This window comes from Amphiura filiformis, unplaced genomic scaffold, assembly GCF_039555335.1.
Source record: "Amphiura filiformis unplaced genomic scaffold, Afil_fr2py scaffold_69, whole genome shotgun sequence".
NCBI lineage: Eukaryota > Metazoa > Echinodermata > Ophiuroidea > Amphilepidida > Amphiuridae > Amphiura > Amphiura filiformis.
In genome coordinates, this window is record NW_027305533.1 from 74,579 (window position 1) to 88,334 (window position 13,756).

The 13,756-nt window shown below is 41.9% G+C and overlaps 3 protein-coding genes across 3 annotated transcripts; 2 read left to right on the forward strand and 1 right to left on the reverse strand.

Annotated features, from left to right (window-relative positions):
- The first annotated feature begins 3,228 nt into the window (after nucleotides 1-3,228).
- LOC140144640 (craniofacial development protein 2-like) lies at nucleotides 3,229-4,521 on the forward strand. Its single transcript, XM_072166454.1, has one exon. The coding sequence runs from the start codon at nucleotides 3,229-3,231 to the stop codon at nucleotides 4,519-4,521; it is 1,293 nt and encodes a 430-aa protein (XP_072022555.1).
- A 521-nt stretch (nucleotides 4,522-5,042) lies between these two features.
- On the forward strand, nucleotides 5,043-6,032 carry LOC140144641 (uncharacterized). The gene is made up of 2 exons (XM_072166455.1): nucleotides 5,043-5,390; nucleotides 5,640-6,032. Exons 1-2 carry the CDS (start codon nucleotides 5,043-5,045, stop codon nucleotides 6,030-6,032), a joined length of 741 nt encoding a protein of 246 aa, XP_072022556.1.
- Nucleotides 6,033-11,702: 5,670 nt separating this feature from the next.
- On the reverse strand, nucleotides 11,703-13,340 carry LOC140144642 (uncharacterized). Its single transcript, XM_072166456.1, has one exon. It carries the CDS (start codon nucleotides 13,338-13,340, stop codon nucleotides 11,703-11,705), a length of 1,638 nt encoding a protein of 545 aa, XP_072022557.1.
- Between the last annotated feature and the right edge of the window lie 416 nt (nucleotides 13,341-13,756).

Here is a 13,756-nt window from a genome sequence, read left to right on the forward strand (position 1 = left end):
TGTCTAGATATGTTGGGAAACATGATTTGTTAGAGTAGATAAATGGTGATTGAAAGTAGGATGTGTAGGGGGGGGTGTAATTAGGTGCAAGTGTGATTATGGATACTAGTGTATATCTTGTCCGGACATTTTGTAAGTTCTGTACCATCCTTATGGTGACCACACATCGCCACAATTAGTGTAAAATGAGCTAATTTAGGATAATTGATGCTAATTATTGCACTTCATTGAACCAAAAGTTGTTTAGCATTGATATAATATTCCCAAACAGTGAACCAAAATGACATCATAAAACCTTGATGAGAAACAAATGCTACCCCACAATGACCACACACCATGCACTGTACCAATGCCCACACCCACATCCCTATTTCATTCATTGAGTTTAACATGACCACACAACATCTACCAATGCCCACACTCCCACTTCATCCATAGAGTTTAACATGGCCACACAACATCCACCAATGTCCACACATGCTCCCGCTCCATCCATAGGGTTTAGGGTCGGTCAGGCATTATTTATTTATTGATTGTTTATTTATTTATTTATTTATTTATTTATTTATTTATTTATTTATTTATTTATTTATTTATTTATTTATTTATTTATTTATTTATTTATTTATTTATTTATTTATTTATTTATTTATTTATTTATTTATTTATTTCCTACAAAATGTGCAAATTTTATTTCCTCACGTAAAAACAAAATCCCCAAATTGGAAAATGCAGGTCTGTGGTGCCTCTATGATGCAGGGTTGATTGCGTTACCATATTCTAAGAAACTTCTCATGTATGTTGAAGTGTGATAATTATATTTCATCATCACAAGAACAACAAGGAGTTCATTTTGTATTCATGCATAGACCCTGGCTACATTGGGTCTATGATTCATGGTAGTGTTGTGCTTTTGCCTTATAGCAGGATGAATGATGTAGTGGTGTCTTCATGCTGTCTCCATAAAGTTGTCAAAACTTGTAAAGTGCCTTGCTCAACACAAAGACCCTTCCTGTGTCTTGGCTCAAAATCAGTTTAAGTTGTTCCAATTTAGACAAAAGTTTGCAAAGAGGTCCAAGGGTTTCAACGGCTTATTCAATGATCCCAGTGAAAGTGTAGAATTGTCACTAGGTATTTTATAAAAAACGAGGAAAACAGCAGTATTGATAAAGTTGAAACCCCATTCAAATACACGTAGCTAATGTGTATGCCTCCACCGGAGATATTATGTTTCCTGGTTGTCTGTCTGTCCGCCCGCCATTCTGTCCATATGCAAGCGTATTTTCTCGGAACTGGTAATGTGTATAGTGATACAATTTGGTGGAGGGGTTCCAATTGACGATCTTCAAATTCCAGTAGGTTTTCGTCACAAATTATGGTAAATAAGTAGCTTATTTAAAGCCACCTTTTATTGAAATGACTATGCAAGAGCTGGAGCGGGACTGTATGATATTGTAATTGAAATAATATGTAATGTGTTATTTATTATAAATGTGCAATATTTACTCTCTAAATGTAAAAGAGTGAAAAACTCACTTCCCAAAAGAGTGATTCACTTATAAGAGTCAAGATTCGTCCACTCACATTTCTCGGCCATATACTGCGTCTTGAAGACGACGAGCCTGTGAAAGAATATGCCCCTTATATTCCATCACATGGAAAGAGGAAACCAGGACCGCCGCGCACACTGTACTTACAGTATGTCCAGCACCTCCTGGGAGATACTGAAGGGATGCTGCAGCCAAACAACATTGTTCTGCTTGCCCAAGATCGCAATAGCAGCCGACTGATGATAATGAACAAGACATTAGCGACGACAGAATTGTGATGGCATAGCATTGGTTTGCGTTTTGCCATAACGCCATAGAGTCATTGTAGCTGGTATATGTGACAGACACAGAATTCCAGGAGTCTTTACAAGATATCACTGACCATGCATATTCTATTGATTGGAGTGTACTCAGTGGTGTCAACCAGCGGTGGCACCTTTTCACTTTTCTTAACTTTGTAAGGAGTCCCTGGATTAATGAAAGCCTAAATAAGTCCATGGTTGAACATCTAGTTCTCTGAAGAACTTTATATTAGCGCCCCTACTCATGCCAAGTATAAGGGGAGGCAGTGTTAGCACTGCCGAGGAGCTTAAAGTTACCCTTACCAGTACCTTTTGGTGCTGGGTTTCCCATGGGTGTTTCTATCTATCCCAATGGGTGCTCCATTTAAGGGTGGAAGGCAATGGCAAACCACCACCTTTCACTTTTTCCATCTGTATTGCCATGTGGAGAGGGCTGGTTCTTTACCAGAGTGAGGATGCGAGCTTCCTCTGCCTCCCTAGCTCATTCCTCTCTGTCACTCTTTCTGCAACTTTCTTCTGACTAATTTTATTTGTTCTTCTTTTTCGCAAGCCAGTTTGCCAGGATAGGTAAGCCAATTTAGTTGGCTTTGTTAGTTGTTCCATCATTCATTCCTCGGTTTGTCTGGGATACCAGGCTTTATCCTACTGCTAGGGTTAGAGGCGCCTGATCCTTGGGATAATCATGACTCAATTATTGATTTCATTCTGGGGTACAGGATACAGATCCCCAGTCTGAAGGTGACGGCGCATCCCCACATGGACGACACCCTACTTCTTTGTGTTGTCAGGTCAAAGCTAGTGTGGGCGCAAACTGGTATTGTGACTATCTCTCCTCTCTTTTTTGTATATATATTTATTTATCCTATTATACCACTTCTCCCCAGCTATGGGTTAAATAGACGTTGTTTAAAGCGTGTCAACGACATGGCAGATGAAACATGTGGATACAACACATGGTACAATGGCTTTCACGTTTTCGTGGACAGAGGCGCCTTGTAATATAGTGACAAGAAGCGGCTTCTGACCAAACTGCCTAACAAGCAGTACCGGAGTCCCAGCTATGGGTTAAATAGACGTTGGTTAAAGCGTGCCAACGACATGGCAGATGAAACCTGTGGATACAACACATGGTACAATGGCTTTCACGCTTTCGTGGACAGAGGCGCCTTGTAATATAGTGACAAGAAGTGGCTGCTGACCAAACTGCCTAACAAGCAGAAATAATATCGGAGTCCCGAGGACTGCGGTGAAGCTGCGACTGGCCCAGCAAGCCGGCAGTGGATTTAAATCTCGCTCAAAGTAACTCAAGGAAATGTAAACGGACAGATTCAAACGGACAACGACCTGGAAACGGAAAACGACCTCGGACTAGAACAATGGAAAGAATAGCCACTTGGAATTTCAGTGGCTTAGGTGACAAAGAACCAGAACTTGTTGAAACAATGGAAAGATACAGAATCAACATCATGGGAATATCAGACACCCGACGAAAGGAATATGGGATGAAAGAAATCCACAACAATTATGTCCTCCTCATATGGTCAGGAGTTGAAAAGAACAAAAGAGCCAAGCATGGAGTTGGTTTTGTTCTGCACCCAGAAGTTACAAAGAACATCACAGAGACAGAATATATTTCAGAGAGAATCATGAAACTGCAGATAAGACAGGATGGTAAAAATACAACATATATCCAAATCTATGCACCCTGCAATAATTCATACACTGATGAGGAAAAGGATGACTTTTATGATCAGTTATCAGACATAATCCAAGGGGTAAATTTGGATGACAACCTATTGGTTATGGGAGATTTCAACGGAAGAGTTGGAAACCAGAGGACACCATGGGAAGCACACCTCGGCCCACACAGTGACCACAATACCAACAGAAATTACAACGGTCAACTAACACTGGAGCTATGTGCTCAGCATGGACTGTTCATCACAAATACATTCTTCCAACATAGAAAAAGTCAAATTTACACCTGGTATAAGTGGAACGACCTAGAGCAGGCATCACAGATAGACTTTATTCTTGCTAGGAAATCACACCAAAGACATGTAATAGACTCCAAAGCCATGCCCAACATACAGGTGGACACTGACCATCGTCCAGTGATGTTGGAAACCAGGGCACCACACCAAATAAGAAACAGGAAGCTGAAACCAGTGACAACCACTATCAACTGGAAGAAACTCAGAGAGGAAGACACCTGTCAAGAAATAGAATTGGAGATGGCACAGAAAATGTGTGACAATCTTTCAGACCGGAAAGGTACAGCAGAGGAGGAGTGGAACTTGTTCAAAACCTCACTAACAGATACGCTGAAAGCAAAGTGTGGGATAAAGAAGGCAGGAAAAGGTGATAAGAAAGGAACTGCATGGTGGAATGACACAGTGAAGGAAGCCATCAAAGTAAAGAAGAAACTCTTTAAGCAGTGGTCCAGAACGAAGTCTCAGAGTGATTATTACAAGTATAAAGAAGCAAGAAAAGAATGTAAGAAAGTAGTTAAAACAGCTAAGAATGCATCTTGGCAGGAATATGGAGAAAACCTAGCAGAGAAATGTGAGAAATCACCCAGAGAATTCTACAAGGCTGTGAAAGCTGTCAGACAAAGGGATGAACCTTTTGACCCCACATTGAAACAACAGATGGGAGGAATATTTTGATGGTCTCCTCAACTTCAGGCATAGTCAACGCTCCCAGGAACCCTTCAATCCAGGTTTTCCTGATGAAGAGGAACCCTCTATCTTGGAAGATGAAGTTCGAGCTGTTGTGAAAGAAAGTGCCAAAAATAAAGCAGCCGGTACTGACGATATAACAACAGAAGCCATCCAAGCATGTGGGATGTTGGAATCAAGTGGCTTACTAGAGTCTTCAATGCAGCATGGGAGGAGAGAGCAGCACCTGATGACTGGCAAAAGGCGATAGTGATTCCTATCTGGAAAAAGAAAGGAAGCAAGAGAGATTGTGAAAAATACAGGGGCATCTCCTTGCTGAGTCACGCCGGCAAGATGTTTGCAAAGATCATAGAGAGAAGGATTCGACCCCTTGTGGAGCTGCAACTAAGTGAAACACAATTTGGCTTCAGAAAAAACAGGGGATCGAGTTCAACCAGGAGCTGCACATGGTGTTTGTAGACCAAGAAAAGGCTTTTGATCGGGTGGATAGAGAACAGTTGTGGGCTGTAATGGAAGGCTATGGTATAAGAGGTCAACTGCTAGATAATGTCAGAGCTCTATATAAAGACAGCAAATGCATGGTGAGAACCAGAAGTGGGCAGTCAAAGTGGTTCCCAGTAACATCAGGGGTACGTCAAGGCTGTGTGCTGTCGCCACTGCTCTTCTTGATTTATATGGACAAGATCGCCAAGGAAGCAAATCCAACTAGTGGAGAAATAAATGAGCTTCTCTTTGCAGATGACCAGAGTCTCATCCACAAGGATTCAGCAGGACTTCAAGACCATACCAACAAACTAAATGCAGCTTGTGAGAAATATGGCATGAAAGTCAGCATAGCCAAAACAGAGACTATGGTGGTTAGTCGATTACCCAAGGATACTGACATCACCATCAACAACAGCAAGCTTAAACAGACAAAGGAGTTTAAGTACTTGGGAAGTATCTTTTCTGAGGATGGAAGTATCACCAGAGAAATAGAGACACGATGTCAAAAGGCCAATAATATTATCTACCAACTAGGCCCGCTTCTCACACATCCTGCAATACCGATGGATACAAAAGCAAAACTCATCAATGCCATATTTTTCCCAACTCTCTGCTACCAGTGCCAAACGTGGACTCTCAACAAAAGAACAACCCAAAAGCTCATCACCTGTGAAATGAGATGCCTAAGAAGAGCAGCTAATAAGTCAAGGAGGGATAAAATCAGGAATGAGGATATCAGGAAGATGGTGGGCACCACACCAATCACAGAATATGTTGCAAAACAACAAGTTAGATGGTTCGGTCACTTTATGCGAATGGCCCCTAGCCAACCTGCATCAAGAACATATAACAGCAAAACAACAGGAACTAGGGCTAGAGGAAGACCAAGGAAGAGGTGGGCAGATGGAGTAAAGGAAGTACTCGCAAGTTATGGGATTCCCATGAGTGAGGCCCCGAGTGAGGCTACCCGACTCGCCCAGGAAAGAAAGTTACATTTCCCCACGACGCTATGAAAGGCAAAAGTGGTGGATTAAAGTAAAGTTTTAAAGTAAGTACTCATGCCAAATCTACGATGAAGAGCCGAGGAGCAGGACTACCAATCAGAGAGACTAGCCGAGATGAATGAACCAAGACGCATCTACCAAGCCGTGTGATTATTCCCTGGTACCTACCTCGCCGGCTAAAATATTTAGCGAGTCCTATTCCCAAAGTTCTTTATTAGAAATTATTGAACTTGAAATTCCCCTGTGCAAGGAACTAGCTGCTTCTTGTCTTGGTTACCCGTATGGGAACTCGGGGAGTTAATACTGGCTGTGATGGTTATTCTAGGTGTAAGCTGACTAGGGTACTGTGCCTAAATAGAGATGTGACTCTAACCCATGTGACTCTTTATATTGTGCACATCTGACACCTGGCAGCTATTGCAGGTAAGGCGTTCTCTCTTTTTAGTGCCAAGGCGTGCTCACCAGGTCTTGATGAATGACTCCCATGTACAGCCAAAAAAGTGCCCAATACTGGATATTTGGGTACTTTTCAGTGCCAAGGTATGGCCAATTGGCTCTTAATCACCAAGCCGCCGTGAATGACTCCCAAAGTAGCACAATTTTAAGGGTTCCAAAAAAGTCCCCAATACTGGATATTTGGGTGCTTTTACCAAAATTTAGAATGTAAATCACCCAATTGGGTAAAAAGCGGGAAGTTACTAACTGATCAATAAATGGTCACAAAATCCATATTTATTGCAATTTGGAGCGTCAGAGACTGAAAACCTTTAAAATTTGAAATATGTCAAATTACTGCAGCAGCCTAACACTGGCAAAATAACACAATTACAGGCATTAGCAGGATAGTTTGTAGGCACCGGCTAGTGATCGCAAAGTAGCCCAATTGTGCACCTAAGGCGCGGCATTGGCATCACTAAGCCTGAGGTATGTATTATAACTCAACCACGTGGATTGTGCTGATAAAATAGGTCACATTTTTGATATAGACGAATCCAAATCCACGCATTCCTACTCCTGACTAGCAGCCTTTAGTTGAGTACCCGTCGGCTACAATGCACCCAAAATGTGAAATGATTTGGCGGAAATTTTAAACTGCATTACATCACCCGCTTTACAAGTTCCGCGAAAACACAGGGAAACAAAAGAATGATTAAAGTTTACAACACAATATGCCCTACAGTTCCCTTCGGCAAAACACACAGCTTCTACATGGTCTATTCGCTGTTGAAGTGACATAATAATCGGATTAACTACACGCGGTATCAAACGCTACAAATGGATGTACATGCGAACAAAAGGACTATGTATGAATATATGCGACGGGGTTACCTGCGGAATTATCTCTACTGTATTATTCTATTAACCCTCCTCGTCCATGCATCTTCTCTAGGTGTTAGGCGGCTTTTATTTGCACAATTGGGCACTCAAAACACCAGGTTGGTGCTAGCGGCTACCCAAAGATGGCCGACCAAATCCTGACTATGACTTGGCTCGTTGGATTCGTCTATAAGGTGGACGTTTGATTCACATGACCTTATTTGAACCCTGTAAAGGTGAAAGGTTTAGTTGCGTTCTTTGTGGCCCTCAATATATTCTTATAACACACCATACATCGTAAATAATCACATTGGGGAATTGGTTGGTTTGGTTGATGGCAGTTATAGGGCCTTCTTTGTAGCCCCTCAATATATTCTTATAACACACCATGCATCATAAATATTCACATTGGGGAATTACTTGGTTTGGTTGATGGCAGTTAAAGGGCCTTCTTTGCAGCCCCTCAATATATTCTTATAACACACCATGCATCATAAATACTCACATTGGGGATTTGGTTGATGGCAGTTAAAGGGCCTTCTTTGCAGCCCTTCAATATATTCTTATAACACACCATGCATCATAAATACTCACATTGGGGAATTAGTTGGTTTGGTTGATGGCAGTTAAAGGGTCTTATTTGCAGCCCCTCAATATATTCTTATAACACATCATGCATCATTGGGATTTAGTTGGAGCACGTGTGGCCGAGTGGATAAGGCGCCCGACTCATAAGACTCTAAAGGGCCTTCTTTGCAGCCCCTCAATATATTCTTATAACACACCATGCATCATAAATACTCCCATTGGGGAATTACTTGGTTTGGTTGATGGCAGTTAAAGGGCCTTCTTTGCAGCCCCTCAATATATTCTTATAACACACCATGCATCATAAATACTCACATTGGGGAATTAGTTGGGTTGGTTGATGGCAGTTAAAGGGCCTTCTTTGCAGCCCCTCAATATATTCTATATTCTTATAGCACACCATGCATCATAAATACTCACATTGGGGAATTAGTTTGGTTGGTTGATGGCAGTCTAATAAAGAACTTTGGGAATAGGACTCGCTAAATATTTTAACCGGCGAGGTAGGTACCAGGGAATAATCACACGGCTTGGTAGATGCGTCTTGGTTCACTCGTCTCGGCTAGTCCCTCAGATTGGTATTCGGTTTATCGTCTCTTCATCGTTGATTTGGCATGAGTAGGGGCGCTAATATAAAGTTCTTCATAGAACCAGAGGTTCAACCAGGGACATATTTAGGCTTTTAGAATCAGCCAAGCACGAATATTATCACACAAACATGAAGACAATCACAACCACAATTTACGGATATTTAAATTATATTTATTACTTACTACATCTTCTTCATTCGGTATTTTATATTGAAACTAACAAGTGAACTAGGAGTAGAACAAACTCCATTATCAAATAATAATTAGCGAGAATTGTTCTCGCCCTAAACTAAGAAGTTGTGTTCAAATCTTGACGCACACGGAGAGTTTATGGAGAGGTGTTAACCTTCTGAGTGACTGCCACAGACTACAATTCATTCTCAGTTTGCGTCGTCCACAAGACATTCGTTCACAAAAGACCATTGTGACGTTTAACGATAGACTAATCGAAATGATACGAGAGAGTGATCTCACTCGGGGTGAATGACACCATAAGAAGAAGTTTATGTTCGTTAAGTCATCCGACCCCAGGGGCCCCCTCCAAGGGGTTATTTGAGGTCAAATGACTAAAACTGTCATATGGGCATGAAACTAGGTCCTACAGGGCGGGCTCAAACTCGGTGGGTGGGTGTAGTTCTGTCCTGGCAAGAAGATGTTCATGTTCGTTAAGTCATCCGACCCAGGGCCCCCTCCCAGGGGTCATTTGAGGTCAAATGACTAAAACTGTCATATGGGCATGAAACTAGGTCGTACAGGCTCAAACTCGGTGGGTGGGTGTAGTTCTGTCCTGGCAAGAAGAAGTTTATGTTCGTTAAGTCATCCGTCCCCAGGGCCCCCTCCCAGGGGTCATTTGAGGTAAAATGACTAAAACTGTCATATGGGCATACAACTAGGTCGTACGGGGCTCAAACGCGGTGGGTGGGTGTAGTTCTGTCCTGGCAAGAAGATGTTTATGTTCGTTTTAAAGTCATCTGACACCGGGGTCCCCTCCCAGGGGTCATCTGAGGTCAAATTACTAAAAAGTGTCATATGGGCATGAAACTAGGTCCTACGGGGCGGGCTCAAACTCGGTGGGTGGGTGTAGTTCTGTCCTGGCAAGAAGATGTTCATGTTCGTTAAGTCATCCGACCCCGGGGCCCCCTCCCAGGGGTCATTTGAGGTCAAATGACTAAAAACTGTCATATGGGCATGAAACTAGGTCGTACGAGGCTCAAACTCGGTGGGTGGGTGTAGTTCTGTCCTGGCAAGAAGAAGTTTATGTTCGTTAAGTCATCCGACCCCGGGGCCCCCTCCCAGGGGTCATTTGAGGTAAAATGACTAAAAACTGTCATATGGGCATACAACTAGGTCGTACGGGGCTCAAACGCGGTGGGTGGGTGTAGTTCTGTCCTGGCAAGAAGATGTTTATGTTCGTTTTAAAGTCATCTGACACCAGGGGTCCCCTCCCAGGGGTCATCTGAGGTTAAATTACTAAAAAGTGTCGTATGGGCATGAAACTTGGTAGGTACAGGCAACATTTAAAACAACATTTTTTGAAGGTCATTTTGGGGTCATCCAAGGTCACCACGGGTCATCTGAGGTCAAATTTGTAAAAACTCATATATGGACATGAAACTTGGTGGGTACAGTCAACATTTAGAGTTATAAGTTTAGGTCATTTTGGGGTCATCCAAGGTCACCCAGGGGTCATCTGAGGTCAACTTACTAAAAACTGTCGTATGGGCATGAAACTTGGTGGGTACAGTCAACATTTAGAGCCAAATTTTTGGAAGGTCATTTTGGGGTCGCCAGGGGTCTCACCTCACCTCACCTCACCAGGCTGTGTTCGACCATTGTTGGACGTAGCCCTCTTCATGATTCTTCCACTGTTCTCTGTCTCTTGCATTTCTTGTCCATGTAGGTCCCATGTAGGCAGTAATGTCATCACGCCACCTCCTCTTCTGTTTCCTCTTGATCTTTTCCCTGTTCTTGGTTGCCATTCTGTAAGCCGTTTAGTCCATCTGTTATCTTCCCTTCGTGCAAGGTGACCTGCCCATCTCCATTTCGCTTCTTTGAGTTTCACCATAATGTCTTTGACTTGAGTTTGACGTCTTATTTCAGTGTTCTTAATTTTATCCCTTAAGGTAATGTGAAGCATCTTCCTTTCCATTGCTCTTTGGGCTGTTTGTAATTTCTGTTCCAGGTACTTTGTTGTTGTCCATGTTTCTGCCCCATATGTCATTGTTGGCAATACACACTGGTTGAACATTCTACTTCTCAGATACACTGGTAACTTTTTGTCACATAGAATGTCCTTGAATCTTCCAAAGCAACTCCAACCTGCCTTTATTCTGATCAAAGCTTCTTCCCCGGTGTTGTCCTCCATCTTCACTGTTTGGCCGAGATATTTGTAACCATCCACCTTTTCGATAACATCGCCTTCAACTTCAATGACATCCTCTGACTGGTAGTTTGTCATATATTTTGTTTTGCCCTTGTGTATGTTCAGTCCAATCTTTTTACTTCCTTTATTCAGATCATTTAACTGGACCTCCATATCCTTTACTGATCTTGTCACCAAAGCTACATCATCTGCGAATCTCAGATCTGTTAGCTTCTCGCCATCTATGTTGATCCCTCTCTCCTGTAGGTTCAGCTTTCTGAATATATCTTCCATTGCTGTAGTGAATATTTTGGGGATATTGTGTCTCCCTGTCTCACACCACGCTGAATTTGGATTGTTTTTGAAACATCGTTTTCAATGTGGATTTTGGCTGTGGCATTTGTGTATATGTCCTCGAGAATTTGGACATAACCTTCGTTGACTCAACTTTACGTAGTGCTGTAAAGAGGTCTTTATGTTCCACTGAGTCAAAGGCCTTCTCATAGTCTATATATCCAATGCATAGCTTCAAATTATATTCATTTGCCTTCTCAATAAGTTGGTTGATGGCATGCAGATGGTCTACTGTTGAATATCCACTTCTGAAGCCTGCCTGTTCTCTTGGTTGGTTTTCATCAAGCACTCCTTTAATTCTGTTCTGTATTATCCTTGTGAAAATTTTGTAAACATGTGATAACAGGCTGATAGGTCTGTAGTTTTTGATGTCTGTTTTTTCACCTTTCTTGAAAAGGAGGATCACTTTTGCCTCTTTCCAGCAAACTGGTATCCTTTTTTCATCCAGTATTTGGTTATAGAGTCCAACTAAATGTTGAGTAATCCCTCTCCTCCAATCTTGATAATATCACTAGTAATGTCATCTGTTCCTGGTGCTTTGCTGTCTTTCATCTCCTTTACCGCCATTTCCACTTCTTTTTGTGTTATACTTGGGATGGCTGATATGTCTGGTGATATTGTATTTGGTTTTGCCTCATTTGATTTGGAGCTATACAGGTCTTGATAAAAGTCTGCGCATACATTAAGTATCTCTTGCCTGTCATTTGTTAAGATACCATCTTTTTGTCTCATTTGGTGCATTCTTGATTTCTTCCGGTTCAGCTTTGCAATATGCTGAGGTCCTCTTCCACTTTTGAGAATGATTTCTATTTGTTCTTTTCTCTTCTTTCTGCTCCTCTGTCTACGTTTTTTCCTCACAGTTTTGAAGAGCTCCCTGTATTCGCTCTTTTCAGGTATTGATTTGTCGATAATTTCTCTTAATTCTTTCCTCCTTCTGTCCAGGGCCTCAATCTCTTTGTCCTCCTCAGTTGTTTGCTTCCTCCTCTTCTCTTGTGGAGCTACTTCTGCTGCCACTTCCATCACAGTGCTGGATATAGTTTGGTATGTTTGGTCTATATCCAACTCTTCAATGTCTAGTCCCTCAAAGCGATTGTTCAATTCCAACTGGAATTCTGACCTCTTCTCTCTTAGTCGTAGGATGTTAATCTTGCTTTTCTTTTCATTTCTGATAAATTTAAGCCTGGCTAGTCTTTTGCTGATATGAAGTTTAGCCCTCACCATTCTGTGATCACTTCCTATATCTACATTTGTGATAACTCCACAGTCCTGGATAATTCCCTTTTGGCTACTGAGAATAAAGTCTATTTGGTTTCTGGTGTGTCCATCAGGGCTTTCCCATGTCCAATAGCGGTTTTTATTTTTCTTGAAGAATGTGTTGCCTATAACCAGCTTATGCTGTGCTGCAAATTCCAGTAGCATTTCACCTCTTTTATTTCTCTGTCCATAACCAAATTTTCCCATGATGGCCTCTTCATCTGGTTGGCATTCTCCTACTTTGGCATTAAAATCGCCCATTACAATGGTATACTTTCCTTTGTTGGCTTCTATTGCCTTACTCACGTCTTCATAGAATATTTCTACTGTCTCATCATCGTACTCGCTAGTGGGCTCATACACTTGGATGATGCTTATTTGGTCTTTTCCTGTCAAGTGAAGGTTCAGTGCAGCTACTCTGTTGGAGTAGCTTTTTATTTCTGTGACATAATCGGTAAGTTTTGGATGTACAAGAAATCCAATTCCTTTTGCTTCTGTGTCCTCTTCAGTTTTACCATGATTATACAACCACATTCCTCCCTGTAGTTCAACAATCCCCTGTTCTTCTCTCTTGGTTTCTGCTAATCCAATGATATCCCATTTGAATTCTTGTAGTTCATCCAACAGTGTTTCAAACACTTCCTCTGTTCTCAGAGTCCTTGTATTATAAGTACAAATGTTCAACTTTTGTCCAGCCATTTTTCCCGTCTCAATCTTGAAGTTTCCGTTAGGCTTTGGCTTCAAGACGTCATGTTGAGCGTTATGACTAGGCAATTTACAGCTTCTGTATGGTTGATAGCTGTGCCCATTCTGGCCATGGGCTCTACGGCCTCTAGTTTTGCTACTTTCCATAATCATGAAGGTTTTTTGCCATAAATCGACGCGCTGGCAGGGCGTGTTGTCGATTGAGGTTTCTGTCAGGGTTACCTCACCCTTATTCTCCTCCTATCTGTAGACATTCCTGGAGATGTAGGTTCGATGTTCCAGGGGTCATGTGAGGTCAAATTAGTAAAAACTGTCGTATGGGCATGTCACCATCAGCCTGGTATTCGCGCCCAGCCGAGAACCGCCAAATATGGTAACCGCCTAGTCTATTTTAAAACTGATGCATCAATGACTATGTTCATCATGTCATTATTGTATCATTCTCACATAAATTAGGAAATGAATTTGGAGAATAGAGGCCTTGCATGTGACATATCATCCCGTAAATATGGCGGACTACTCAAATGCATTCAACAAAAGCATGATTGCAATCAAATAGGTTG

Bases quoted from the DNA above. Each gene is read 5' to 3' on its own strand.
- LOC140144642 (XM_072166456.1), bottom strand. From the start codon at position 13,340: ATGGAAAGTAGCAAAACTAGAGGCCGTAGAGCCCATGGCCAGAATGGG.
- LOC140144640 (XM_072166454.1), top strand. From the start codon at position 3,229: ATGGAAAGAATAGCCACTTGGAATTTCAGTGGCTTAGGTGACAAAGAA.
- LOC140144641 (XM_072166455.1), top strand. From the start codon at position 5,043: ATGGAAGGCTATGGTATAAGAGGTCAACTGCTAGATAATGTCAGAGCT. The intron at 5,391-5,639 runs GTTAGTCGATTA...CTCTGCTACCAG, and splicing joins CCAAAACAGAGACTATGGTG to TGCCAAACGTGGACTCTCAA.